Genomic DNA, 26,299 nt, shown 5'->3' on the forward strand with positions numbered 1-26,299 from the left:
TGAGCTCCCGTTGCTCGGTCCCTGCTCCTGCCCACCTAGCAGTTCAAAAGCACGTCAAAGTGCAAGTAGATAAATAGGTACCGCTCTGGTGGGAAGATAAACAGTGTTTCCGTGCTCTGCTCTGGTTCGCCAGAAGCAGCTCAGTCATGCTAGCCACATGACCCGGACAAATGCCGGCTCCCTTGGCCAATAAAGCGAGATGAGCACTGCAACCCCAGTCATCCGCGACTGGACCTAATGGTCAGGGGTCCCTTTACCACCCAATTAGTTATCTTAGCTGATCCAAATCCCGAGTTGCGGGATCAATAGTTCTGAAGTAACATACTTTGCTTTAAAATGATTTACATGTCATAGGATGTACAAACTTAGAAGCTGTTGCTCCTACACATGGATCTTCTCCTTACTCTGCTAAGTTAGGCTGAGGCACTGACTGACCCAGGAGCACACAGGGAGCGTCCTGGCAGAGCGGGGATTTGAATCCTGGTCTCCCAGGTCATAGTTCAACACTCTCTAGTGTACTGTTGATTGTGTAATTTTAAAAATTCACTGTAATGTTTCTTGTCAGCTGCCTTGGAAGGACTTGTAAACAGGATATAATTGTAATGAATAATAAGAAATAAGAGGCATAATCTCCTAAGTAAGATAAATGGAAGAAAGCTTTTTAAAACTGGTGCTTGCCCTCTGCAATTTTTAAAAATACTTGGATTAATAGTATTTTTCAATAAAGAACTGGAGGCCAAATTAATCCAACAAATTAAAATTGATTAATCTAACCAATATACTCAATTAAATGTTTTAGGCCTAATGAGAATTCCTGTTTCCCAGCAAAGGCAGCTGCTGAAATCCTATGCACATTTTCCCAGGAGTAAGCCCAATTTAACACAAAGGGGCTGATTTCTGAGGAGACGCGCTCTGACGACTGATGCACAGCAACTACAAATGCACCCATTTTTATTGCCAGTTACCACTTGAACAGCAGAAGTACTGAAAGGAGGGTGTCCCTGAGATTGAGCAGCGTAGTGCAGTGGTTGGAGCGCTGGGCGAGGAAGCTGGGAGACCAGGGCTGGAATCCCTGCTCTGCTGTGAGACTCACTGGGCTCCCTGGCCAGCCCCCCCTGCCTTTCAGCCCCACCTACCTCTCAGGGTCGCTGTGGGGATTAAATGAGGAGGTGAAAAACTGTGTATGCCAACTTGAACTCCTTGGAGGAAAAGGTGGGATATAAATGCATAAAATAAAAAAATAAAAATGCCCCCCCCATCATGAGATGCTGGGTTTTCCATGCAACACACACACAACCAACAAATACGCACGCAATTTGCTTGTTTCTTTCTTTGTTTACTTCCGAGAATCAGCTGGAGGAGGGGGGGGAGGCACCTGTCTCCGTGGCCCCGCGAAGCGGGAAGGAAGCGAAACACCCCGCAACTTTTCTCCCGGCGCTGCTCTTGCTTTCCTCCTGGAGGGAGGGGGGGGTCTCTTCCCGGCGCGCCTGGCCAAGGAGGCACCTCGGGGTGCCGCGGAGAGGCAGCCTGGCCCAGGCAGCAGCTGAGCCCTTGTCCTGCAATCGATTGCCGAGTCTGCTGAGCGGCTCCGCGGAGCCCCGGCGACGCGCCCGCCCGCCAGACCTCGCGCTCCCGCTCCCGCTCCTCCGCCTCCGCCCTCGCCGGCGCCTGGCGAGAGCTGTGCGCCGGGAGGATGCGCGCTGCGCCTGTGCGCGCCTGAGCTCCCGGGATCGGTTTCTCGGGGTTTGACCAGCTGTCCCAGGCTAACCCTGCTCTCTGAAGATGGAGGAAGTAAAAAAAAAAACCCATGCAGGATTACCCTTAGCTACAGATCCACTGCCTTAGTTTCCATAACCAACTGCGGCGCGCAAAGATAGGAGCCTTACGCGCAGGAGGAGAGGAGAAAAGGAAAGGGAGGGAGGGAGGGGGGAAGGGGGGCTTAAAGAAGCTCATTAACAAAACAAACAAACAAGGGTGATGGAACTGATTTGCAACATGCTCTGCTGCTGAGGTAAATCTTTGCTGGGGGTGCTTATTTTGGTTGGGGGGGGGCAAGAGCAGCTCTGCAAAATCTGTGTGCAAAACGCGACCTCTGTCTTCTGTGCATCTTGTGTGTGTTTGTGTGTGTCTGTGTTTGGCAAGGCGAGGGGGAGCGGGCCGGAAAGGAGAGGAAGGTCTGTCAGAGCAACGCGTAATAATGGAGCATCTCCGGAGCCCCGGGAGTCAAATGACTTGTTGCTGTTTTTACCCACTCCTTCCCCCCCCCCCCGAAAATATTTATAGTGGTGCAGGAAGGCGAAGAGGACTCTATGATGATGATTTTTCAAAACATTCTTCTTCAGTGTAGATCGAGCGATTCAAGAGACCACAAAGGCAATATCTATTAAGGCATAAGTCAGGGGGTGTTTTTTTGTTTTTTTTTTAAAGCAAGGAATCTGCTTTCTTGGGTGCTCAATTGATGAGTCAGTCCTCCCCCCCCCGCCCTCATTCTTTGAAACTGACAGGGGCTTGTCACCGTTTGCAACTGTCTCCCATGCAAGATGCATGCAAGGAAACCCACGATTAAAGATTTCTCTGAACGCAAACGCAGGGTTTTTATGGCATGGCACACATTGCATTTGAAAACGCAGGGCTTAAATTACTTTGACAGGTTCTGCTATGGACTCGGGAAGGAGCACAGAGAGAGAGATGAAATTAAGATCTCTTTATTTCGCCCAGGGCCAAAAAAGAGTTCTTGTGAAGCTGGCCTTGGTTTCTTGCTGCTTGGTTCCCTTTCCCTTTTAAAACTCCCTGATCCACGCCTTCCAAGCACCCCCTTTCTTTTCCTCCAAGATTCCCCCCCCCCCCGATTCTTAAGGAACCGGTGGATCAAGTTTTCTCTCGTCTAGTTAATCGCATAGCTTGTCGCTTTGGCTGACCTCTCTCTCTCTCTCTCTCCTTTTTGTTCTTCATCTTTCCTGAAAGTACGTGCCATTCCAACAAGACCATCCTGGGGAAGGGGGAGGAAAGAAGGTGGGTGGGGAGGACAGAGAGGGAGAGAGAGAGGCGCTCCTTTCTCCTTCCTTCTGCTTTGTTTCCCCACCGATCCATTTGCTCTGACTGTGACCTACCTGTAAGTTTTCTTCCTCTTCCCTTGAACTCTGGAGGCGGGGAGGCGAGAGGGAGGGGGAAGAAGAAGAAGAGGAGGAGGAGGAGGAGAAGGGGCTGGATTATTTCAAAACGCTTCCCCATCTTGCCTATACCTCCAGTGCACCATAATCCCCTCTGTCTCTTCGCTCTTGGCAGGGAGGAGGGGTTAGAAGCTGCCACCAGAAGCCAGAAATGGTGAACAAACTTTTCTTTTAATCATAGAACTTTTTCTCTCTCTCCTCCCCCACCCTGTATATTTCCTTTCCTTTCTTTCCATCTCATTGCCTGGGATAGTATCTCACCACCCCACCAAAAGCTTGTTGTTTTCAGACAACTCCCCCCCCCCCAACCCTTGTTACCGAGTGTGTTACCTGCAGGAAAGGGAAGATAGGTAATTTGGAAGAGGCAGGAGGGCAGGGCTCTTCTGCTCAAGCATTTAGAGCTCGTGTGTTATATTTATTATCATTATTATTAAAGCCATGTAGTCAGGCATCAGTTGGATGGAAGCTTCGCCTGTTGAAATGTAAGCGTTATGTATACTGAGTGTCTTAGGAATTTGATCTGCAGTTTGCAGAGTGGGGGAAGAAGGCAGAGAAAAGTGTATATCTTATTTATTTATTTAAAAAAAGAGGGGGATGAGGTGAAGGGAAGTGGTTTAGGAGACAAGAAATGAAGCTGCCTGTTTTCCAGTAAGTAATGGAGAAATTCCAGGAGCTGGGTCTAAATATACTTGGCGATCAATACAGAAATGGCTCATTGTGAATAATTTAACTGCTTGGTGTAGCAGGAGTTTTGAAACTAAAGGCAAAAGGGAGCTGGGGACTGAGAGGAAAAATTGAAACTCTTCTTTTGCCATTATTTCCACACACACCCTTCATTTTAAAGTTTCCTCTTAAAATGATATGGTGATGATGACCAACCTTTTCATTTCATTTTATTTTTAATCAAGTCTTGAGCTAGTGGGCGTCATCTAATACAGTGACTTAGGTTTCTGGAAAGTAATAGCTTGTTCTCTGCTAGTAAAGTGCTTCAAGAAACTTTTTGAGATTACTACAGTATAGAGCATGTGGTCTGAAAGTATTTTGGAAGGGGCTCCAGGGTTGGCTAGAATAGATAAGTTAGAATGAACTGGACCCTGGGTAAAATAGTTGCTGCAACTTGGCTTTTAAAAAGTATGGACTCACCTACTTGTTCTGAAGCCGAGGACACCACGCAACAACTGCGGTGCAGGAAACCTTGCGGTGCCGGCATCCCACAAGACGTTCAGCTCAGTATCCCAAAGTTCTCACTTGGCAGTTCAGCCCCCCTGAGTTCAGTCAGACTTACTAGCAAGTACACTGTGGACTGAAGATTAGGAGGCTGTTTACTGATAAAGCATTGGCATCTTCGTTGAAACACAACGACACAAACAGGACTTCTTTAGAAACAGGGAAACTGTGATTCAGGTGTGTGTGTGTGTGCTTCCCTCCCACTTTCTTTCTTCTGCACAGGGTTGTTTCTGGCATTTAAAGTTTTCTACCTGCCTCAACACTTGGATGCCTGCAGGAAGATCCTAGGCAGAGACACTTGTGCTGCTCAAACACTGATTAAATTAATAGCAGCAGAAAATGGGCAAATGGCTTAGGAGCCCAGATGTTTAATAACTGACAGAGCGAGGGCAACTTTGACAGTGTACTTTTTGCCTTGCAGCACTGCACTTTGACTATGGAAGCAGAGGCTACTGATGGATACATGCCATGTAAGTATTGCTTTTATTTTCTTTTGTGCCTTTTGCTGCTTAGGGGCCACAATGTTCTTTGTCTTCTTATTGAATTCATTATTTTAAGGCAACATGGGTTGGGTGACTCTTAATACTAAATACAGTATTGGGCACTTCAGTGTAACTGCATATATGCTTTGGATCTGTGCATTGAAGGGAAGCAGGGTGGGCTGTAAATTTTTCATGTTTGTACTCCATATGTTTTTAATGCTTCCCTGTGGGATGACATATTCTGCTTTTAAAATTATACATACTATGCAAAGTGAGGTAACTGAGTATGACATGAAAAGGGGTGTGTGTACAGAGTGATATCTGTCCCAGAGCAGTAGCTAATATATTTTGCCGCAGAAAATGACCCTTCCTAAGCTGTGGAAGAATCTAATCATGCTGGGAACTGAGCTTTCAAATATAATCTCCCCTCCCCTTTGCAAGCACATGTTCTTACTTGAACACAAATGTCAATTTTCCTCTGTGAAGCTGATAGAAGGTTTTCTTCTATGGAATAGGTGACAATGAACTTTCGCCCGAAAGGGATCACTCCAATATGGCAATTGACCTCACCTCAAGCACACCCAATGGGCAGCATACCTCACCAAGTCACATGACAAGCAGTAAGTCACCTTTCATACAGCTTTTGCCTAGCAGGTTTATCAATCTTGTTCGATTCGCGTAGTTTGCAAATGCAAGAAGAGAGGACAGGACAGATTTGCTGTAGTTCATGCTGATGTCTTGTCTAAATCTGAGCTTGATTGCCAGTCTCAGTTATCCCAGGATGGCGGGGGGGGGGGCAGGGCTAGTACTTATCTGAACCAGGTAGGAAAAACCGAGGCTTTGCTAGTTTCTTTTGTGATCGAAACAGTTTTTAGGCATGATTCCAAAGCAAAGGCAAAATGAAGACAAAGAGCCAAGAATATTCTGAAGCTATATTCAGTGAGCTGAATGACTGAAGGCTTGACAAACCCCCAACCCTATTCTCTGTGGCTGTTCTGTCTTCCTCTCACTGCCTCTGAATTGGTATTATTTGTAATAGCTTTCTAATTGTTGAACCACTTTAAACTTTTTAATTTAGACTCTTGCTTCATACACACTATGCCTTTAAAGCACATTGGAAGCACATTTCCCTCTGCCCTCAAAGAATTCTGGGCGCTGTAGTTTATTAAGAGCTGCTGGGAATTGTAATTCTCTGAGGGGTAAACAGCAGTGCCCATAATTCTTTGAGGGAAATAATGTGTTTCAAGACTGCTTTAAGTTTGCGAACACTCCATACCTTTAGAGTATTAAATATCCACTGGATGTAATTGCATGAGATGATTTTATTTTTTTAAGGATTGTGGGTTGCTTTTGATGTTGATTGGAATGTCTTAATGGACCTCTAAAACTGAGAAACTTGAATTTACAACTTTGTTTTCCATCTGCCCACTCTTACTGTGCATTTGCTTGGGGATTCCTGCAAAGTGGATTTTTATTTTTTGCAAATAATGTTCTGCTAGGAAGGTGAAGCTTTAAGAATGAACTTGTTGCAATAATAAAGTATGATCTTCATATCACCCCTGGCTGAGAGGAAGGTGTTACACTCGGGCTTTTCTCCTGTCCTCCGGGAGGTTATGAGTAAAACACAAGTTTTATGAGCCTTTTAATTGAGAGTTACTATGAAATATCCAATTATTATATATACGTTGCAAAAGAATACGATTGCTAGTACTCTGAACTGAACTTTATATGGTAGCTTCTCATAATTCCGACATTTAGACATTTCCAAACCTGTGGAATTGGAGTTCAGATATGCATTTTATTGAGCTATGAAACTTTACCGCTCACTTCCTTCATTTTTTTTCTTTCTTTTTTATCAATGATGAGAAAGAAAACTCCTGTTTTATTATGTCAACAGGAATGCTTGCCCAAATTAGGCTGCAGTTCAGTGAACACTTGCTTGGGAGTAAGCTTCACGGAACTCAGTGAGACTACCTTCTGAGTAGGCATGCAGAAGAGAAGAGTACACTTTTAATTGTTGGGTGAAAATGAACATATTGAAATCGGGCAGTTGCTCTTTCATAGAATATTATCATCTAAATTCAACTGTTACCCTGTGCTACCCTGTTAACCCAAACCAGCAAGTGCAATGCATAATTTTGTCTAGATTTAAAATAGATGGCTGTTCCAGTATGGTGGATGGGGGTGGGGGGTGGGGATATATCTTTGTGCCTCTGACTTGGCCTGTGAATACAGACCCAATTCTGTGGCCAAGCACCAGGGCTTTTGCCTGAATACAGAGGACTTGGGGTTTGAACCTCAAAGCAGTTTATTCTGAGACCTTCACTAGACTCTTCCACTGATCCCAGGCGCCCCAGCCACCTGCACCAGAGATCCCGTTGATTGTGTGGAACATGCAGAGGGTGCTGTGCGCACAGCAGCACCACAGATCTTTTGAATTCCCACGCCTGCATTTTCACTACCTTTGGCACCAGGGTCTCAGTTTATGCGGCGGGGAAAGGCCAGGGGGATGGAGTTCAGGAGGGGCCATTGAAGTGGAGCATACCTGAGTTGTTGCCTCCTGTCATCAGGAGATAGAAAGGACCACCAGTTTCTAAAGCTCTGAGCATTTGTAACTTCTTCAGGTTTATCAACAGCAATTTGTGTCCATGGATTGGTGTTCTGATGAAAGAAGCATATTTGTGTGTGAGAGTGTGTATTGGTGTGTGTCTATGTGCACACGTGCACAGTATACCAGTCCTTCTCTGTGGGAGTGGATAGCCCCAAAATGTGTGGGTAGGGCTTCCTATGTGCTTTTAATTAAATCTCCGATCATTTATTTTATGAAAAATCTTTAGATGAGGTTCTTGGTACATTGAAATACATTTTGAGTCAAGTTTTTAAGCAGCGGTGACAGAACAGTTCCTGTATATTTTGCAAAAAAATAATAATGTTTGAACCTATGGACTTTGTTACTTATTTTTGGTAGGACCTATGAACAGAAGAGCTTCTTTGTTGTGAGATTGTTGATCCATCTAGATCAGTCTTGTCTTCTGGCAACAGCTCTCCACATCCTCTGGCCAGGAGGTTTTCCAGCCCTGTTACCTGGAGGGTGTTGGGAATTGAACTGGGACCTCACACCTGCAGGACACGTGCTCTATTCCTGTTCAGTAGAAATGTAATTGCAACCAAGTTGTGACTGGGGTTCTCTGCAGGGTCTACTGTAGGCACTTTCTTTCTCCCATTGTTATTTCAATAGTTCTTCTGCATTTTCTTTGGAGAAGATGCCCCAGCTGGTTAGAGTGTGGTGCTGATAACACCAAGGTTGCAGTTCGATCCCCATGTGGGACAGCTGCATATTCCTGCACTGCAGGGGGTTGGGCTAGATGATCCTCAGAGCCCCTTCCAACTCTACAATTCTGTGAATCTATGTTAAAACCAGCAAGGTGGCAGGGCTTGCGTATGCCTGTCAGATCCCTAAAAATCTGTTCCATCTGAAGCAAGGTCTCCAGAGAGTCCTTCAACTGGCTTCTTTGCTGCTATTTTTGTTTTCTCAACTTCATATTTAGAAATGAATTGTTTGAAATTCTACCCTACTTTCTCCCAAAATATGTTAAAAACAAAATATAATAGCATGTAAAACTATCAAGACACTAGAAGACAGGATGCTTGCTGGGTGCATTCTGATGCATGATACATTGATACAATGATACATTCTGATACATTGTGTCGCTGGCAGGACTGGATGATATGTGGTTTTCAACACTGTGATATATATCCAGCTAAACATCACAATATATCGATTTATCACAATGTCTGAAATAAGGATGGAGCTATGTGGAGGCTCTGGCTGCCTTAACGGTTTTTCTTTCATCATGATTTTTGCATAACACACACACACACACCTCATCATCAGGCCAAAAATTATGAAACTGAGATCATGATATGGACTTCAAACTGGTTTTGGATTCTATATCTGTATATTTGCCCAGCCCTAGTTTCTGGAATCTGGACCTAGGCAACAGGCAATGGAGTGCTATAGTGGTGGGTTAAAACTTTCTCAGACATTCATATTCGGATCATTAGGCTCACCTGGTATGGATGGGCTTATGGGTTTGGGCTGTTCCCTATGCAGCATTTCATGCACCTGAAGGCAAATGCTTGTTGCATTTCTGACCTGTGTTGGCAACTTAGTCCTGTGCTGAAAGGCTGTCTCAGGCTGGTATGTTGCATTAATACAAGAGTTGCCAAACATTTTTGATTGAACGGTTGGGGTGGATTTGAATTTTGAGAGAGTTCTGGGGGCACCAGTCACAAAATGGCATAACAGTCATGATGAAGCTTTGCCCATGATTATATTTCCATATGAGAAAAGTTCTAACCTTTTGAATTTCTGCCTAGAAAATAATTGCATCAAGGAGGGGGGAATCCAGCAACTCTTGAGGAATCCAGAGATTCCTATTGGCTGGTGTCCAAAAGAATCACTCATCAGTCACCCCGGGAGCAGCCTAGCTTGCTCATTTCACAGAAATCACTTAGGAAGGTTCCTGCACATTTTGCTTCATGACTTTCTTTCCAGGAGGGCTGGAGACTTCCTTTGGGGAAAAAATGAAAGTTCAAAGTCTGGGAGCCCTACTTGGGGTCCTGCACTAATGTGTGTGGGACTGATAGCTTAATTTTTTAACCTTAATAGAAGATTAAATGCTATATAGAGCTGTTTTTCCTTATCTAATGCCCACCCCCACCCCGAAATCAACAGTATTGATTTTGTTACTCTTCTGGGACTTATTCCTCCAAAGAATAAGAGAAGCTTTTCCACTGTGGCTTTCCTGAACAGATCAATTTAGGACTACACCCCTTGCCTTAGTCTTGCTGGATTTGTATCCAGTTGAAACAAGGAAGAAGCCCATAACAGGCAATTTTCTTGGCTTTTTTGTGTACCGTAAACAGTGTGTGTACCAGACAGGAGAGAGAAACAACTGCTTTCGAAACAAACCACTCTCACCCAACTCTAGTAAAATTACATGCTTGGGAGAGAGGGTTTTTTCCCTTCATATTTATTAGCCTGTGGCAATTCCAGGTGAGTAAGACTTGGCTAAACTACTAATGATTTCAGGTTTGCTTCCAAAAGGTTGCAGGTCAAATATTTTTGGCACATGTTGCGTAGATGTCAGTTTCATCTTTTCATTACCACATCTATAATTACATATAGCATACATAGATTATAGATGAAGCCAAGAGCTCCTCTTTTATAAAGATAGCAGTGATATTTGCAACATGAGATTGTGTCTGCTAACTAACAATATTATATATACTGTGCAATATGTGTCTCCGAGAGAGAAAGAGAAAAATACTGTGTATTCTTTGGTGGATGATCAATTTGAATACCATCTTGAAAGTTTTATAAGTGAGTGCTGAGAAACAAATTTAGTGAATCGGCACTTTTATCCAGCTTCAAGCCCTCTTGGCAGTGTGAGCCACTGTGATGTTGCAAAAGGGTTTTGGGGCACATTCCCTGCCTCTGAGGGGAACCAGCCATGCTCAAACATGAAGATTTGGCACTCTCCTGTTTGCATGGCAGGTGTGCTAGGCAGCGGCCTAGCCTGCCTCTGTAACTGACCTCTCCTTGCCCTAGACCAGGCATAGGCAAACTCGGCCCTCCAGATGTTTTGGGACAACAACTCCCATCATCCCTAGCAGGACCAGGGATGATGAGAATTGTAGGCTCAAAACATCTGGAGGGCCGAGTTTGCCTATGCCTGCCCTGGACCCATACTGCTATCCCAAAAGTATCCCTTATGCCCTGTACCCAAGGCTGGTGAGACTGTTGCTCACCCATGTGATTTAAGAGAATTCTAGGCTGCCTTTTTAAACTTTTATTATTAAGATGTAGAAAGGACAATGGCATTAGTAAGTTGCAATACAATAACTCTGAATGTACTTAAGGGAGGAAAAACACCAGTCACTGGAATGGTAAGAACAAAGCAGTGAGGGAGTCACAAGGCAATGAATGAAATGGAGGGACGTTGTCTTGTTAATCCGGGTCGGGCGTAGCAGGGCATGGTTTGGGCCGACCAGACAAAGTCATATGTCATTGGTTGCCAAATGAAGTTATACTTCACAGGGATAAGTGGCTTCACATGTTGCTTGTCCATAGCCTTCAGGTGGCAACAAATTCCATTAGTTTAGCAGTCCCCTTCAGAACCTTAAGATGATGGGTCAATTTTTCAAAAGCAACTCGGAACAAAGCTTCCCAGCTGCTCATGGTAACAACAGAAACATGCTTCTATCCCTGTGTTACTGTCAGTCTAGTTGCAACTAAAAGGGAAAATACCAAAGGTAATTTTGCAGAGGGAGGTTGGTGTTAATTCCTGATAAAATTGTGAGAAGAAACAATTTGGGGTCTAGGACCAGTGAATGCTGATTCCAATTCCCTTAAGAATTTGTGCCCAGAAAGCAGCCATTAGGAGACTGCCTTTTAAGTAACTTCAGGAAGTGGATGTAAGGCTGTAACACACTCCAAGTGAGGGAGAAGGCATTATTAAAACACTGAATGGTAATAGTCCCTCGCATTCTGCCATTCATGCATCCATTAAGACTGCCAGTGGTGCACTGTAGAAGATTCACCATATTGACTGAGCTGCTGTGCAATGCTGGTGTAACAGGAGGGCACTGTTTGTGTGGTGCTTGTGTCCTGTGCCCACCACACCCCACTCCCCGCCCCCAGTTGCACCAATAAGCTATTTTTTATTTGGGGTGATTTTGGATGCTTTTGTTTATATCCTGTGTGCTTAGTGTAAGCAGCAAGCTTATGCTCTTTCAGCCTCCAAAGGGAGAAAAACAAGTCACAAGTATAGAGTCACTTGTCCTATTTTCCTCAGAAAGAAATCACAGAGGTTGTCAAAATTTTTATACTTAAAACACATAAAGTTTATTTTTGACAGACTATATCTTAGTTCCCTCTCACCAGGTAGCAGTGATGTTATCTCTGTGGTATCCAATATGGTACTTTACACGCAAATCCACAGATAGATGTACATGTCTGGAACATCACCCTTGGAAGCAACTAAACTGGCAGGATGGTGGAGAGGAGGGTTGTGACACAATGGCAGGTATTCCTGAATGAGACTGGTCCACTGCAATCTGTGTTCCGATCAGGTTTTGGAACTGAATTAGCCATGGGTGCCTTGATGGATGACCTTCATTGTGAGAGAGACGAGGGAGTGTGAACCTGTTACTTCTGCTCAGTCGCTCTGTGGCTCTCAGTACCGTGGTCTCCTTTTGGATGGACTCTGTGGGATGGATGTCAAAGGCACTGTGTTGCAGTGGCTTCATGCCGTTTGGTTTAAGGAGCCATTTGGTGCCTAGCTCGTATATCTGAGTTTCTAACACTGCTGTTGAGAGTAGACAGTAGGAGGTTTGGAGCAATGTTTCTTAAGCTTAGAGAAGATTGTTCACCCTCCCACCAGGGGAAGGAGACGGCAGAAGAAGAATGGAAGAAATTTAAAATCTATCTTAAGGACTATTATAAACTTGATGAATGTTAGAATGTCAAGGTTTTGAGAAAGAAAGGGTTACAGCGATATAAGATTAGACTGAAGGAAAGACTAAGAGGACATATGTTTGACAGAACTATTTAGAGGTTGCTGGGAAACTTTGGACATTGGGATGCAGAAAGGGGAGGTATGGGGGAGTCCGAGAAACAAGGTTTATGAAAAAAAAAGTTATGAAATTATACGTGTTTGTATGTCTTTTTATATGTTTGTATTGTTTTAATTTTTTTTTTGTAAAACCAATAAAAATTTATTTTTTTTAAAAAAAAGATTGTTCACCCTCCCTCATGTTGTAAATGATGACTGTATTTTATTATGGGAAAGAATGTTTTCCCAGGTTAGATTAGTTTGTGACTAGAGTAGCTTGTGACTTGTCTTGGTGATTTTGGGTCAGTTGATGCTCTTTGCTTCTCTGCAGCAGTTATCAGGTGTACCAGTTCCCCTCTTGGTGCATTGGCCTAGTTCTCATTGAGGGGCTGAGCCTGGATCTGGGCTGTACCACTTCAAAGTGCAGGTGGAGAGTCACATGACTGAATGGTCCTCCACATTAAAATCCCCAGTGCATAGAAAACTTAGTGCCCCTTAACATACTATTTTCCCATGTGCAGGGAATGTTTTGGAATGGAAGAGAGTGTAGTCATGTGAGCTTCCACCTGTCATCTAAAGTGGTACAGTCCAGACACAAGCTCTCCGCTTCAGTGGCCTCAACTAATGCCATTTCATCTGGGGTCCTGCCTTTTTGGAACATGTTGGCTTTAAACAGACTTCATCCATTCCAACTTTGGAAAAATAATTAAATATCTAAATCCTTTCCCGGCCTTTAGTTAACTGCACAATAATATAACAAAGCTATTTTTATTTGGTGCGTACTGTGGGTCTTAACAGCCATGATCCATTTTTTCCAATCTATTGCCCATCTTTCCTATTTTATTTGTCACTTTGTTTAATATTGACAACTTTAATTGTTTGTAAATGTCTGTTTGCAAACTTTAATTAGTTATAAGCTATGTTTGCATGTGTACTATGAATCCTCTATTTTATTGCAAAACATATTGGATAATGTTGATTGAAAGATTAAAATGCCAGGGTACTGTTAGATTTTGTATGAACTATAAAATATCTATAATGGAATAAGTATATTGCAAGGTTGTTCTGATCAATTTGGACAAAATCTCTCTCTCTCTATATATATATAATTTTTTTTTCTAGAACTGAGCTGAAGTGTTCAGTTCTGATTTCTGAAAAAAAAAAATGGCAAGGAAAGCAAAGGAGTGGGGGTTGGAGGACGGAAGACTGAAAAACCCCAAAACCGTTGGAGGGTGGGTGGGGGAAGATGTAGCTTAAGTCTATGTGGTGGCAGTGGTTTTAAAATTTGGTTCTTCAAATCTAGAAGCTCTGTCACCCCTTGAAGCAGCAAAACTGCAACCCTCAGCCCAGCAGACTTGCCATTTTCCTTGTGCTTCTATCAGTGACACAACGTCAGGCTGTAGCATCATCCCAGTGACATGCTTTAATGGGGAAACAGAAATGATAGCACAGTGCAACTGCCACGCTTCATTCACATGTAAGCCTGAGCCAAATCATAGCTTTGCTTCTGGTAGCTGGAGCTTTGGGAGAAGGAAGCGGCTGTGATTTTTGCTCCTGGTGCCAGTGTGCTTGCTCATTCATGCTAAACCATAGTTTCACTCACCCACACCTGCAGAGTACACAGGGCCCTGACTCCAGCTCTGTAGGTAGCCTTCACGTCCACAGGGGAAAGGCACTTGCAATAACTGAGAACCGTTCAGGTCTTACCTCCCATCAGGCAACACCTCTGGTTTATTATTATTATTATTATTATTATTATTATTATTATTATTATTATTATTAGAACTGTAGTGGTGCCTCCACTCTAAATGGTTGAAACTCAGAATAATGCTGATCCAGGGGGGAAATCATTGCAATTTAACAGCAGTTTGAAGTTTCCAGTGCAGGATTTTGAAAACAGAGAAGAGGAAATACTTGGTAGGGTGGGGGGAGGATGAAGAACTGTGAATTAAAGTGCCATTCTGGACCACCATCTATCTACTTTCTAACTTCTGAGAGCCAGCAGGTTGTTTTACAGATGTTACAGTGCTGTGTCTGGTGGCTTTCTCCATATGGCAAACACATGCCGTGGCTCTCTACTGTTGATTTCCTTTATGCTACTTGTTTGTGGGTGTTTTGCAGGAGTGTGGCAAAAATGACCTTATTTTGCATTGTGAGTCCCTGTGTTGGAACTGCTTGCCTTCTGGAGTCAGGCGGCACATGGAAGGTTTTGGAGAAGCTTCTGTGTGGTTGCTGTAATCTGGCCATTGGCTATCAACTTCCATGAGATAATCCTTACATGCTTTCCAGCAATTCTCCTGCAGAAACAAAGAATAAAGGTTTGGGGCCCCCTCTACTTTTTTAAAAAAAGAAAAATGCTGAAATTTAACATTTCTTTAAACTGAGCTGAAAAATGCTGAAATTTAACATTTCTTTAAACTGAGCTAGGCCATGGTCCAAACCAGCACAGGAGCAACTGGTGGCAGGTCCCCAAGGTCTCAGTCCTTCCCAGCTGTGGCACCTGAGATCCTGCAACTGGAGTGTGGGCTTTTTGCATGCAAAACCTCCTTCAGGGCTCTCTACCTCTGAGCTCTGGGCCTTCCCTGCCAAAGGGAATAGGTTCCATTCTTGGGTGGTGATCCTGCGAGTATGCAAAGTATACAGAGCCCTCGGAAGACTTCTGTACGTGCCAGTTACGTAGTTGTTAGACCACTCTGCTCTCTTGCTGAAGGTTACAATGAGGGTGGAGTTGAATCATTGGTTAATCTGCGGCAGAACTATTATATTCACATTAATGGCTTTTTGGGGAAGATTGCTTTGTAATAAAGCACAACCTGTCACACCCTCTCCTCCCGCATGTGTGCATAACAGTCATCCTGTCAGTTTCTTCCACACCCTCCTCAATCACCTGGAGGAATACCAGGTAGCTTGCTGTTCATTCAGCTTTTTAAACAGCTTCCTTTGGCACCTTAGGCAGCCATGTTTGTTTCTCACACACCTGCCCTGAGACCAGAAGTGAGCCATTCTATGGGGGGGGGGGAGTGCCTGAAGCAAAGAAATATAGCAAGGGTGGGGGCATTATTCGGCCCTCCTCACCTGCAGGCACAGTGTTGTTGTGAAATGCAGCCTCTTCATTGTCTCAGAGTGTGAATAAACAGACACCAGCCTCCTCAAGCTTGGACTTCTTCCCCATGCCTGGCTCCTAGCTCTACCCAGCCAGTACTCTAAGTGATAAGTGAATTTTCTCCAATATTTGGAGGCTTGCCCTTAAAAAATGTACAAATACTGTCCACACCAGTGGCGATGCGGCACACATTCACTATAACCCTTGTGGTTGGTGCCTTGTTTATTTGTGGCTCTCAGATGTTCTGTGATATGTGTGTGCATGAGAGAGACCTCTAACATTTCCTCTTCTTTTTCCAGCCTTTAAGACTTTGGTGCTTGCAAGGTACCTGCATGCTGCTGATTTGTACAAAATGGCTTTACTCAATTCATTTCCTGCCACCCCCTTGGTCTCTAAAGGGCAAGGCGTCTCATTTAGTTAACGTACAGTTATCTGCAACTGCCTTCTTTGGAGGATCCTTACACCAGACATGACTCACCCAATTGGCATATGACATGATTCCACTTAATTTGCATACTGTAATTGTACGGCATTGTTGTAAAACTTGTTTGAGACTATTTCTTCCCTCACACCATAAGTTTGTCAAATTTCATTACTGGGTGTAATGCTTGTTAAATACAGCTTACTAGTAATAGATGTGAAATTATATAGTATGCGTGCGCGCGCGCACACACACACACACAAATAAGTGCTTGCCTCTTTCTCACTAGGGCATGCTTTCATTGAGCACGGAGTCCTGATTACAGAGGGAAATCTAGTAACAATATTAAAACAGCTTTTCTTCTTCTTGAAAAAAAAGTTTTTATTGAACTATTTTCATGGATGACAAAACTACATACAGTGGTACCTGACTCCACTAACCCAGAAATATTACCTTGGGTTAAGAACTTTGCTTCAGGGTGAGAACATAAATCGTGCTAAAGTGGTGCTTCAGGTTAAGAACAGTTTCAGGTTAAGTACAGACCTTCGGAATGAATTAAGTACTTAACCTGAGGTACCACTGTATAGTATCTCTGTTTTCAGTTCATAGTGTTTTCTACAGGTCAGTTACATCTGGTGTGAGAGATTAACACAGTTTTTCTTCTTAGCACTATATATTTGTTAGTCTCACCACCTGCCCTGCTATATCCTGTCTTCATGTAAAAGAAGGAGGAAAGGCCTCTTAAACTCGGCTGCAAACATGACTTGCTCTGTGGATAACTGTACTTCTGTTCTTTAAACATGAACTTAAAACTCCTAATTTTAGGCTGTAATCCTCAACTCATGGGAGTGGTGTTGGCCCTAGGATTTCACCGGGGGGCAGGGGAGTTCAGGCACAGTACTCTTAAGTGAGAGCTAACCTGGAACAACATGAAAACAGAATTCCCATGCACTGCCTCTGTTCTTATTGCATGCTCTATGCAAGGCAGAAATAGTGATGCCTCGACCTGTCTTGAATGTCCAATCTTGCCTTCCTCTGGAGTCAGCACTGCCAGGAAGTGAAATCCGTAGGGTTACTTCTGAGTAGACATGCCTATGATTGCACTGCACAACTGTAGTTAACTGCATTTAATAAGGGTTTGCATCCTAGTAAGTATGCTATGCTTGGGATTGCAGCCTAAGTCTCATTTAAAATATTCAAAATATTGGACTTCTGAGTAGACATAACTAGAATTGGGCTATAAATCTACTTCTTAAAAATCCAGAGCAGTTGTCCATCAAAGCCCTGGAAAAGGGGGAAGGCGGAGCCTCCATATAAATGATTAAAATGGCAAAAGGCTATACAGTGGCAGTTGGGGTTTGCCACTTTAAAACAACAACATGGGTATGTACTTCTGTGCTTGAATGATATCGTGAGATGCTCTCAGCTTCAAACTATTAAAAAATGAAAAGAAAAAAAGATAAAGTGCCAGCAAAATGGGGTGAACAAGTATCAAAGTGATAGTAAAGGGTAAAGGGACCCCTGACCGTTAAGTCCAGTCATGGACGACTCTGGGGTTGCTCACTCATCTCGCTTTACTGGCCGAGGGAGCTGGTGTTTGTCCGCAGACAGCTTCCGGGTCATGTGACCAGCATGACTAAGCCATTTCTGGCAAAACCAGAGCAGCCCACGGAAATGCTGTTTACCTTCCCGCCGGAATGGTACCTATTTATCTACTTGCACTTTGACGTGCTTTCGAACTGCTAGGTTGGCAGGAGCAGGGACCGAGCAACAGGAGCTCACCCCGTCGCAGGGATTTGAACGCTGATCTTCTGATTGGCAATCCCTAATGTGCTCCAGTTGGGTGCCCGTGCCTTTCACGCAGCTAACTTTCACAGTGCATGTACAACTACACAGATGCAATGTTTGAAGTGGAAAGGATGGAATGTTCCCAGTGGGGAAAACCTTATGGTCTGGTTCCTCCAGTAGAAGTGTTACACTGAGAATGTCCCTCCAACCGAAGGGCTACCTAAGAAAGATACTCAGACCTCTGCAACAATCTTCCATTTATTGGGGTGGGGGGTGGTGGAGAGATGATAAGACATAGTTGCAAAAATAAAAATTATAGTGCAGTTGTGAAAGATGTAATTAGGAGGGGTGTTCACCAACCACAAGATTCCGTTTAGATCCAGATTGAGCGCAAGGTGCTTCGTAGGTTGCTCTGTTTGACTCATCTGCCCAAATCTGCTCCGTTTCCTCTCCCCGCTTTCACTACTGGGAAATAAAAAAACGTCTATAACCGTTTTCCTTTCAACAGAAATTGGCGAATTTGCAATCATGGTGGTTAAAACCTGCTAAATTACTGGCAAATATGGTCTGGACTTTTGTACTGGACCTTTTAAAATTCTGGTTTTTTATTTTAAAAAGGAAAAGTCTCTAAATTTATTGTTTGGGGGCAGAACTGGATAAAATTTGCAGACATTCTCATAGCATGAATCCTGACAAATTTAAAATGGGCCTCTGCAATGGTTTACCAACAAGGGCAGCTATTATATTTGCTGGAATCTGCTCAGTTTTCCCCCTTTCTGTATTGGAAAGTAAAAAAATGACAATAACTCCCCCTTCCCCACCTTTGCTTGAAGTGGATAAAATTGCATACATACTAGCCCTTGCAAAATAGATGACTCTTGCCAAATTACAGACAAATAGGTACAGGAGCTTTTGTGCTGGGCATCTATAATAAGTCATCTTTTCCAAAACGAAACAGTCTCTAACTTTTTAAATCACAGCTGTCAGCCATAATGGAGCCCTTTCACTGACCTCTCTCCATTTTGGCATCTTCCTTAAGCTTAGAGCAGACACGTGTTTTCCTGTTGCAAAATTCTTCCCACGCCCAGGTGCTCCTCCCCTCTCCAGATCCTGGTGTTTTCCTTAAGCTAGAGACGCAAGTTTGATTTTGCAAACTTCTAGTAGTTTTCCCTGCAACATCCTGGCTTTAAAGCATAAGCTTAGAGACATAATTTCATGTACAGTGGTACTTCGCGATACAGACTCGCTAACCCGGAAGTAGTACCTCAGGTTAAGAACTTTACCTCAGGATGAGAACAGAAATTGCATGCTGGCGGCGCGGCGGCAGCGGGAGACCCCATTAGCTAAAGTGGTGCTTCAGGTTAAGAACAGTTTCAGGTTAAGAACGGACCTCCTGAATGAATTAAGTTCGTAACCCGAGGTACCACTGTATATTCCTCTGCAGGCCAGGTCAGGTTGGGATCTTGGATAAGGACTATGATACTGGCTCAGGACAAAGTTAGTGGTCCTGCAGCTGACGTAGAAAAATGCAAGTTGTCTCAGCAATACCTTGGGGAATCCGCCAGAGCTTTATAGCCAGGGCTAAGATAATCTAGATAGAAATTTCACTTCCTGAGTGCTGCATCTGGCTCGTAAAAGGGTTTCAACCTGTTCCAGATCTCCCAATGAATCTGTGATCCAGTTGTTGGAGTCTGATAGCAGAGGAGTCCCCTCGGGTTCAGGGGATGGAATATGAGCTCTGGTGCCATCAGATTGACACTGAAAGGACTAGAGGTTGGATCTATCTTATCCTTGGAGCTATTGCTGTTGAATTGATCTGGTTTATACTTTTCAGGCTGAAACATGGACCAGAACACATTTATCCTTTAGTTTTTGCACTTCTCTGAATTTTGTGATTCAGTTCTCTGCTCAAAAGCACTAGAATGCGTATTTTAGGTAACAATGCATACAAAATATGTACTTTGTAAAAATAAAATGAATAACATAATTTTTTGTGCATTGAAAAACCACAGGCTGATGTGGAACAATATGGAACAGATGTACGAATGAACACGTGTGAAACTAATTAAATATCTGCACTGCCTTTCTGTCCAAATGAGCCCAGTGCATCAAAAAAAACCAAGCAGTAAAACAATACAACTAAAATAAAATTTACAAACATTTTTAAAACAGTAAGAACAAATTGAAAACATGTGTTCAGAACATGTATAGAAATATGTGTACAGAAATTTCTCTATAGTTGTTAAAAGATAGCTGGTCCTTGGCTACGGGCTCAGAATCCAAGAGACAGGGTGTAAAGGAAGCATCAGTAGGGAAGAAAGAGAAAAGCAAGGTTGGAATAGCTGCTCCATTACTGGCCAATGGAAAGAGCCTGGGGGGGGGGGGCTCCCTCCACTATGATGGTCTTTCTGGGAGGCAAGGAGTGCAGTCTTATGGTGGCCCTTGGTCTCCTGGACACTAGCTGAAGCCCTAAACTTTGATTTGAAGTCGGGTCACCTGATATCATCGTGACATCAGGAGATTGGCAGAAGGGCACGCTGCCCCCATGTCAAAGTGGCCCATGAGGTCACTCGTTTCTCTTGAAATTTTTAATCTGAAAAACCCAAGCAGTATGATCTTTCCTGTGGAGGACACAAACTTACTAGTAAATATATAGATATATATTTAAAGCACCATATGATGTTTATGTTTCTGCACATATTGGATTTTTCTCTCAGTGTCATGTGTCTGTTTTCATCTGGATTTAACTTTGTTTTGTAACTGAAGATATATTTAGGAATATGCAAGTAGTTGCTGCAGAATGGCTTGATGGTCACAAAAGAGAACTTTGGATGGGTGTAGAACAAAGCAGAACTTCTTCATGAGGCCCTCTGTAATCATAGTGCTTTCTCCTTATATGCGTCTCATTTCCCACATTTCTTCTGCTACTACTGCATCAAGACTGTCAGTTTCTGCAAAAGTTTTAATGCTGACATAAATTTATAATCAGTCATGCACTGAGCAATTTTAAAATATACATTTTTATATTTTGTGTATTGGTTGTATAATTTATGATGCATGTGGTATCTGGGTTGCGGGGCAAGTATGTTCATCCCAATTGTGATTAGTCTGGTGTCGGGGCATTTACATCAGATTTCCTCAGTACACCTTTGATAAGGAAGACTGCCTGGTGTGGAGATTGCCTAACTGGAATACTAATGTCAACACCGATAAATATCTACTGAACAGAATTTGTGTGGGAGTAATAATTCAGTAATAAAATAGGTCAAATTAATTTTACTGCTTAAGGGGATCTCTTACAATAACTATTTTGTAACGCTATCTTTGACAGCTTGCTCGGTGTTACAGAGTAGGTAGAGCTGGGATAATGTGATATATTTCCAGCTGTAAATGAGCTGTTATAGCAAGGTGCCTATTGGTTGATGGTTCAAATAATGTCTTTCTGCTTTTTGTAGGGTCCCAGGGGCTCTTGGTACTTTATTTCCTGCCATTTTGTAAGCAGACGCAAGATATAGAAAGTCAAGTCAAGTAAAAAGTTACTGAATAATGCTGAGAATTTGAGAAAATGAGCAGTGCAGTCAACTAACAGCACAACCTAGAACATGTCCACTCAGAAATAAGTCCCACTGAGTAGAATGAGCTGAGGTATGACTGTCAGAGTTAGGCAATTTCTCTCATGGTTGAGTAACAACAGGGAAGACTCACAGACACTGGGGATTAGCGGAAAGAGTTTCCAGAGTGACTTGCGCCTCAGCATTGCTTTTTTCTGGAAATTAAGCACCGCCTGGTCTATATTCTCTCTTGGAAGTCAGTACTAACCCACTTGTTTGGATCCATCACGTGCTAATCTTTTTGAGTGATTGCTTGCACATATTCTGCAGTGATAAAAGAAGTAAAACAGTGAGGATAACTATTATCCTTCCTCCATTGTGCTTTAAACTTCTTCAGCATCTAATTATCTCTTTCCTGTGGACTTCTTGTTTCTGAGGTACTTAGACTTTTTTATTATTCATTCTTCTCTTCCACTTCCTTCTCCATCTGACTTGAATAGAATTTAACTTGCTAGAATTTCTGGCTCTTCCTATTTCCCCCTTTGTTGTGGAAAATTTCTTCCTTTTAAAAGTGCCCCACGCCTAGCCTTCTTGCCATGGTGCAAGACTTGTGAATTTTTGCATTATTCCTATGGGATTTACAGAAGTATGTTTTGACCGTGAAGTTACATTTAGAGTTAGGGATTGTCAAGAATGTGTGATTGGATGCTATTAGAAAAAATGACTTTTGTCACGCACAAAAAGCAAGCAGAAGCCACAGGTGACCTTCTGTGTGGAAGGTGGAGGAGATGTTCTGCAACCGAACACTCCGATTGCAGAGGCAAACTTGCAGTCTTCACATAATTGTACTTAGGAACGTAAAGACCACTTGTATAAGTCAGGTTCATGAGAGAGCAAAGAAATGAAACATACAAATTGTTCCAGTGCATAGTTTAGTTACTGAAGATATGTTGAACCTGCTCTTCATTGTTTTCTGATTCCAGGGCAGGTTACAACTTAAATCATGACATCAAAATGTAGATAAAGTGCATCATAAAGATTTCATTTCTTTACAAACCCAACCCAAAAGGGGTGTTCAGCCCCTTTCCAGCAGAAGAAGGATGAGTAGAGATCAGAGCAGTCTTATATTTCCAAGGTCTGCTCCCTCATGATTGTTCAACTATATCCCAGTGACTTCATTCTCCCCTTAGGGAGTCGAAGGGAGTGTCTTTCAAGTAAGGGAGGTTGGAGTGGCAGAGCAAATTTACCATTGCTGAAGGTGAAGCGCCAATGTCTCAATGTCATAATGGCCAATCACATATAGTTATGTACTGATGTCATTAAAGGGAATGAAGCTCATGAGAATTCGGTCACAGGTGCCTGTATTGGGATCAGATATTCTCAGAAAATGTAAGCGCTTTTTAACCATCCTTGAAAAATTAACAAAAGGAGCTCCCGTTGATTGTAGCATTTTGCAAAACTGCCTCCTGTCCTGAATTTGGTTCTGCACTAGTCAGGAAAGATACCTTTCTTTACATCTGAATCTTGAACTATACAATTGAACCTTGAGGGTTTTTGTTCTTGTTAATTTGAAACTGTAATCCTTGGGCCTTAGTACTGTAATAAGGACCGTTAGTTGTACATGTTCTGATGATGAAGATAAACAGTCCCCATCCTGCAGCATCCACAAAAGGGGCCTTTCCTGAGGTTTTGCAGAACAAAAGCATAATAATTTATTCAGTTAAAAACTAGGTAGTGAATGGAGTTTAAATGTATAGCCCTATTGATTCAGGTGAAGGCATCTAATCTCAACATCATCTTCTCTGGACCTAAAGGGAAGCACACTTTGGTCCTATCCAAAGCTAGGGGCTTTCGTTGTCTGTGTGTGTGTGTGTGTGTGTGTGTGTGTGTGTGTGTGTGGTTACAGTCTATTGTAAAGCTACCTTGGGGATCATTTGATTGAAAAATGGAATATTAATCTTCTAAATGTTGTTTCCCACACTTGCCTGCCATATATTTCTTGAAAGCCCACAAGGAAAGGAGAGCAAGGCAAGAACTCAAAAGTGTTTTGCTCACCAGAAATTAGAATCCAGAGATAGACTACCTCTGAATCTGGAGGTTTCATTTAGTTACCATGTATTCACCATGAATTTGTCTATTCTCAGTACGGAACAATCTAAGCAAGTGGCCATCACCATTGTGTGTGACAGAAAATTCCAAAAGTTAATTATGCATAGTGTGACAAACTAATTTCTTTTTCTGTCTTGAATCTCCTCCTGGTTGATTTCATTGGCTAAGCACGACTCAGTTCTGTATTATGAGAAAAGAAGAAAAGTGCCTTTTTCTCACCTGACATAATTGGTTGACACCCCTAATTTTAATGGTTAAATGCCCTTTAAATGCCTTGATTGTATAGACCATAATTAAAATGTGTTATATGAGAATAGTCGAGGTAAGGGAAGCTACTGGAAACCAGAGTTAAAGCCTGGCTGTAACTTTTGTTCTTCTTTTTTAAGCAAAAAAAAAACCTAGAAGCAGCTCTTGTGGTGAGTGTCACTAGATGGCAAAGACATGCTTGCTCTATTTAATGGGTAATTATGAGTTCACATAATCACCTTTCTAAAATTTTCAACCGGATACCTTCCTTATGCAACCTTCTTGCAAAGATATGTGTTTCAGCTTTTTACCTATAATAATAGCATATATTTTAAATGTGTTGCTGTAATGTGGTTGGGACAGGAGAAATAGAAACACAGCCATTTCCCGGCAGATAGTAATAAGATTTCCCCCCCTTCCCTCAGGATGCTCAATGCGCTGAGAGAGGTTTGTAATTATTATCCCAAGATTGATGCTTTTGGCGGGAGTGTAAATTTTGTCCAGTAGTAATCCATTAAGAAATCAATAATCACCCTACCCTGAAATGCAGTTTGTTTTCCTGCTTCTGTATGAACACCAAGGGTCCCCCCCTTTCTTCTAAGTCAGTGTCTTGGACTTTGTCAGAGAAGTGATGAGTACAAGAATGGTCAGCTGAACTTAAATAATTCTGAAACCTATTTAGTTTCTAGTTTTCAGCCTTGTATTTCTGCAGTGATTGTTCTAGAAGAGGGATGAAGAACTTGTAGCCTTCCCGTTGTGCTGGACCACAACCCTCACCATCCCAGACCACTGACCATGGTGGCTGGGGCTAAGGGGAGTTGGACTTGCCCAACTTCGGAGGGGCCATGGATTCCCCAGCTCTGAGAGACTGGGATTGCAAGTTCTCCCTCCACTTGGGCTTCTCCCCAATCGCACCCACCGCCTTCCTACTCCTTGATTTGCCGCCTTGATGTCCTGCTCTAGCACAGCTAGTTGTTTAGTCGTTTAGTCGTGTCTGACTCTTTGTGACCCCATGGACCAGAGCACACCAGGCACTCCTGTCTTCCACTGCCTCCCGCACCTTGGTCAAACTCATGCTGGTAGCTTCGAGTACACTGTCCCACTATCTCGTCCTCTGTCATTCCCTTCTCCTTGTGCCCTCCATCTTTCCCAGGGAGTCTTCTCTTCTCAGGGTTCACAGTAGCCAAGAATAATTACTGGTGCTACTGTAATTCATCAGAGATCTATTGATCAATGCAGTGCAATGAACTAGAGGCAAAATGATTTTTTTAGGGAAGTTTGAAAAATATTTTCAGATGAGCTTTTATTAAAGCATATCACATTCAGTCAATATTAAAAAAACACCAAGAATAAAGCCCCCAGAGCACACCAGGCATTCTTAATTTCCAGTGTCAAGTTTGCTTTCATTTTAGCAATTACACAGTGAACTCTCTGTAAGATGCTTGCGCCAGCAGCTTAGAGCTCAGACCCATAATAGAAGGAATAATAATATTTGACATTTATGTAACACATTTCAGGTGTTCAAAGTGATTTATATCTCAGTTGCACTGTTTGGAGCTTTTAAAATATTATCTGTAAGCTGCTTTTGAGTCTGGGAAAAAGGTGGGATGATGATGATGATGATGAAGATGATGATGAAGAAGAATATGCCCATAGAAAAAGATTGTGATTCTCAGGATTGCTTTCTATAATTCCATTTGCACATTGCAGTGCTGACTCAGCAGGGAGCATGGCATGTTGCCCTATGGATAAGAGCAGAGTAAGGAATTGGGTAAAACAGAGCAGATATTGGTAAAGTAGGCCAATTTCTAAGTCATCTGTAATTTTTCCAGGATTCCTGTACTGCCACTGGTGAAAAATTTTATACCTGTCAAGGTTTTCATACACGACTCCCAGTGCCAATTTTTTGTAGTCCTGTGGTTGTATATATCAGAACATTATTCAGTTTTCTAGCAAAATTTCCCATGAAACAATAGGTAACTGTTTCTTTATCTCTTGCCACTGTGCAGAGGAATGTTTGTATTGGGCAGCTAACTGGGCACTCTGAAATGAACCGAGAGATGCTTGATCTCAGACTAAAGTTCTGTGCATGCATTCATTTGAGGTAGATATGACTCTGGGGGTAGGAAGAGGGGCCAGAACGATGCCACTGATCAAACGTCCATGTGTTCAAGTTTCCATTGGCACATTTGGACTGTGATTCACACATGTCGCAATGGGGGGTATGGGTCTTTATGCATGGAGCCCCCTCTGCAAATGGCATCTTGAACTCAGGCAGGTTTGAGCACAGGGCCAGCAAGAACAATCCTGATCTTCTCCCCCAACATGTTAATTTCCACATGAAATGGATGCACAGAACTCATACGGTCTCTGGTTAACAAGGAAACCCCTTGGAACGGCACCCCATGTGTACATGTAAACAGTAAACAGCCTAGATGCCCAGTGGCCTCAACCTGCTGCCTTGGGCTGCAACTCCCTTGACTCCTGATCGCTGGCCATGCTACGTGGGGCTCTGGAAGTTGGTCCAGCCCCGTCTGGAAAGGACCAGACCTGTTGCTCAGTGGTAAAGTGTCTGCTTTGCAC

The 26,299-nt window shown here is 43.0% G+C and overlaps 1 protein-coding gene across 6 annotated transcripts in view; it reads left to right on the plus strand.

Annotated features, from left to right (window-relative positions):
- The first annotated feature begins 1,750 nt into the window (after window positions 1-1,750).
- Window positions 1,751-26,299, plus strand: part of IKZF2 (IKAROS family zinc finger 2) — a 110,193-nt gene continuing 85,644 nt past the window's right edge. For 2 of the 6 annotated variants that reach the window (XM_082228161.1, XM_082228163.1), the window contains exons 1-3: window positions 3,124-3,324; window positions 4,819-4,867; window positions 5,395-5,499. In XM_082228161.1, the coding sequence (XP_082084287.1) occupies window positions 3,322-3,324; window positions 4,819-4,867; window positions 5,395-5,499 (157 nt within the window). In that variant the 5' untranslated portion in view covers window positions 3,124-3,321. The other 4 variants (XM_082228158.1, XM_082228162.1, XM_082228159.1 and 1 more) reach the window with 3 other exon arrangements.

The sequence above is a fragment of the Podarcis vaucheri genome (assembly GCF_965113315.1).
Source record: "Podarcis vaucheri genome assembly, chromosome: 1".
Taxonomy (NCBI): domain Eukaryota; kingdom Metazoa; phylum Chordata; class Lepidosauria; order Squamata; family Lacertidae; genus Podarcis; species Podarcis vaucheri.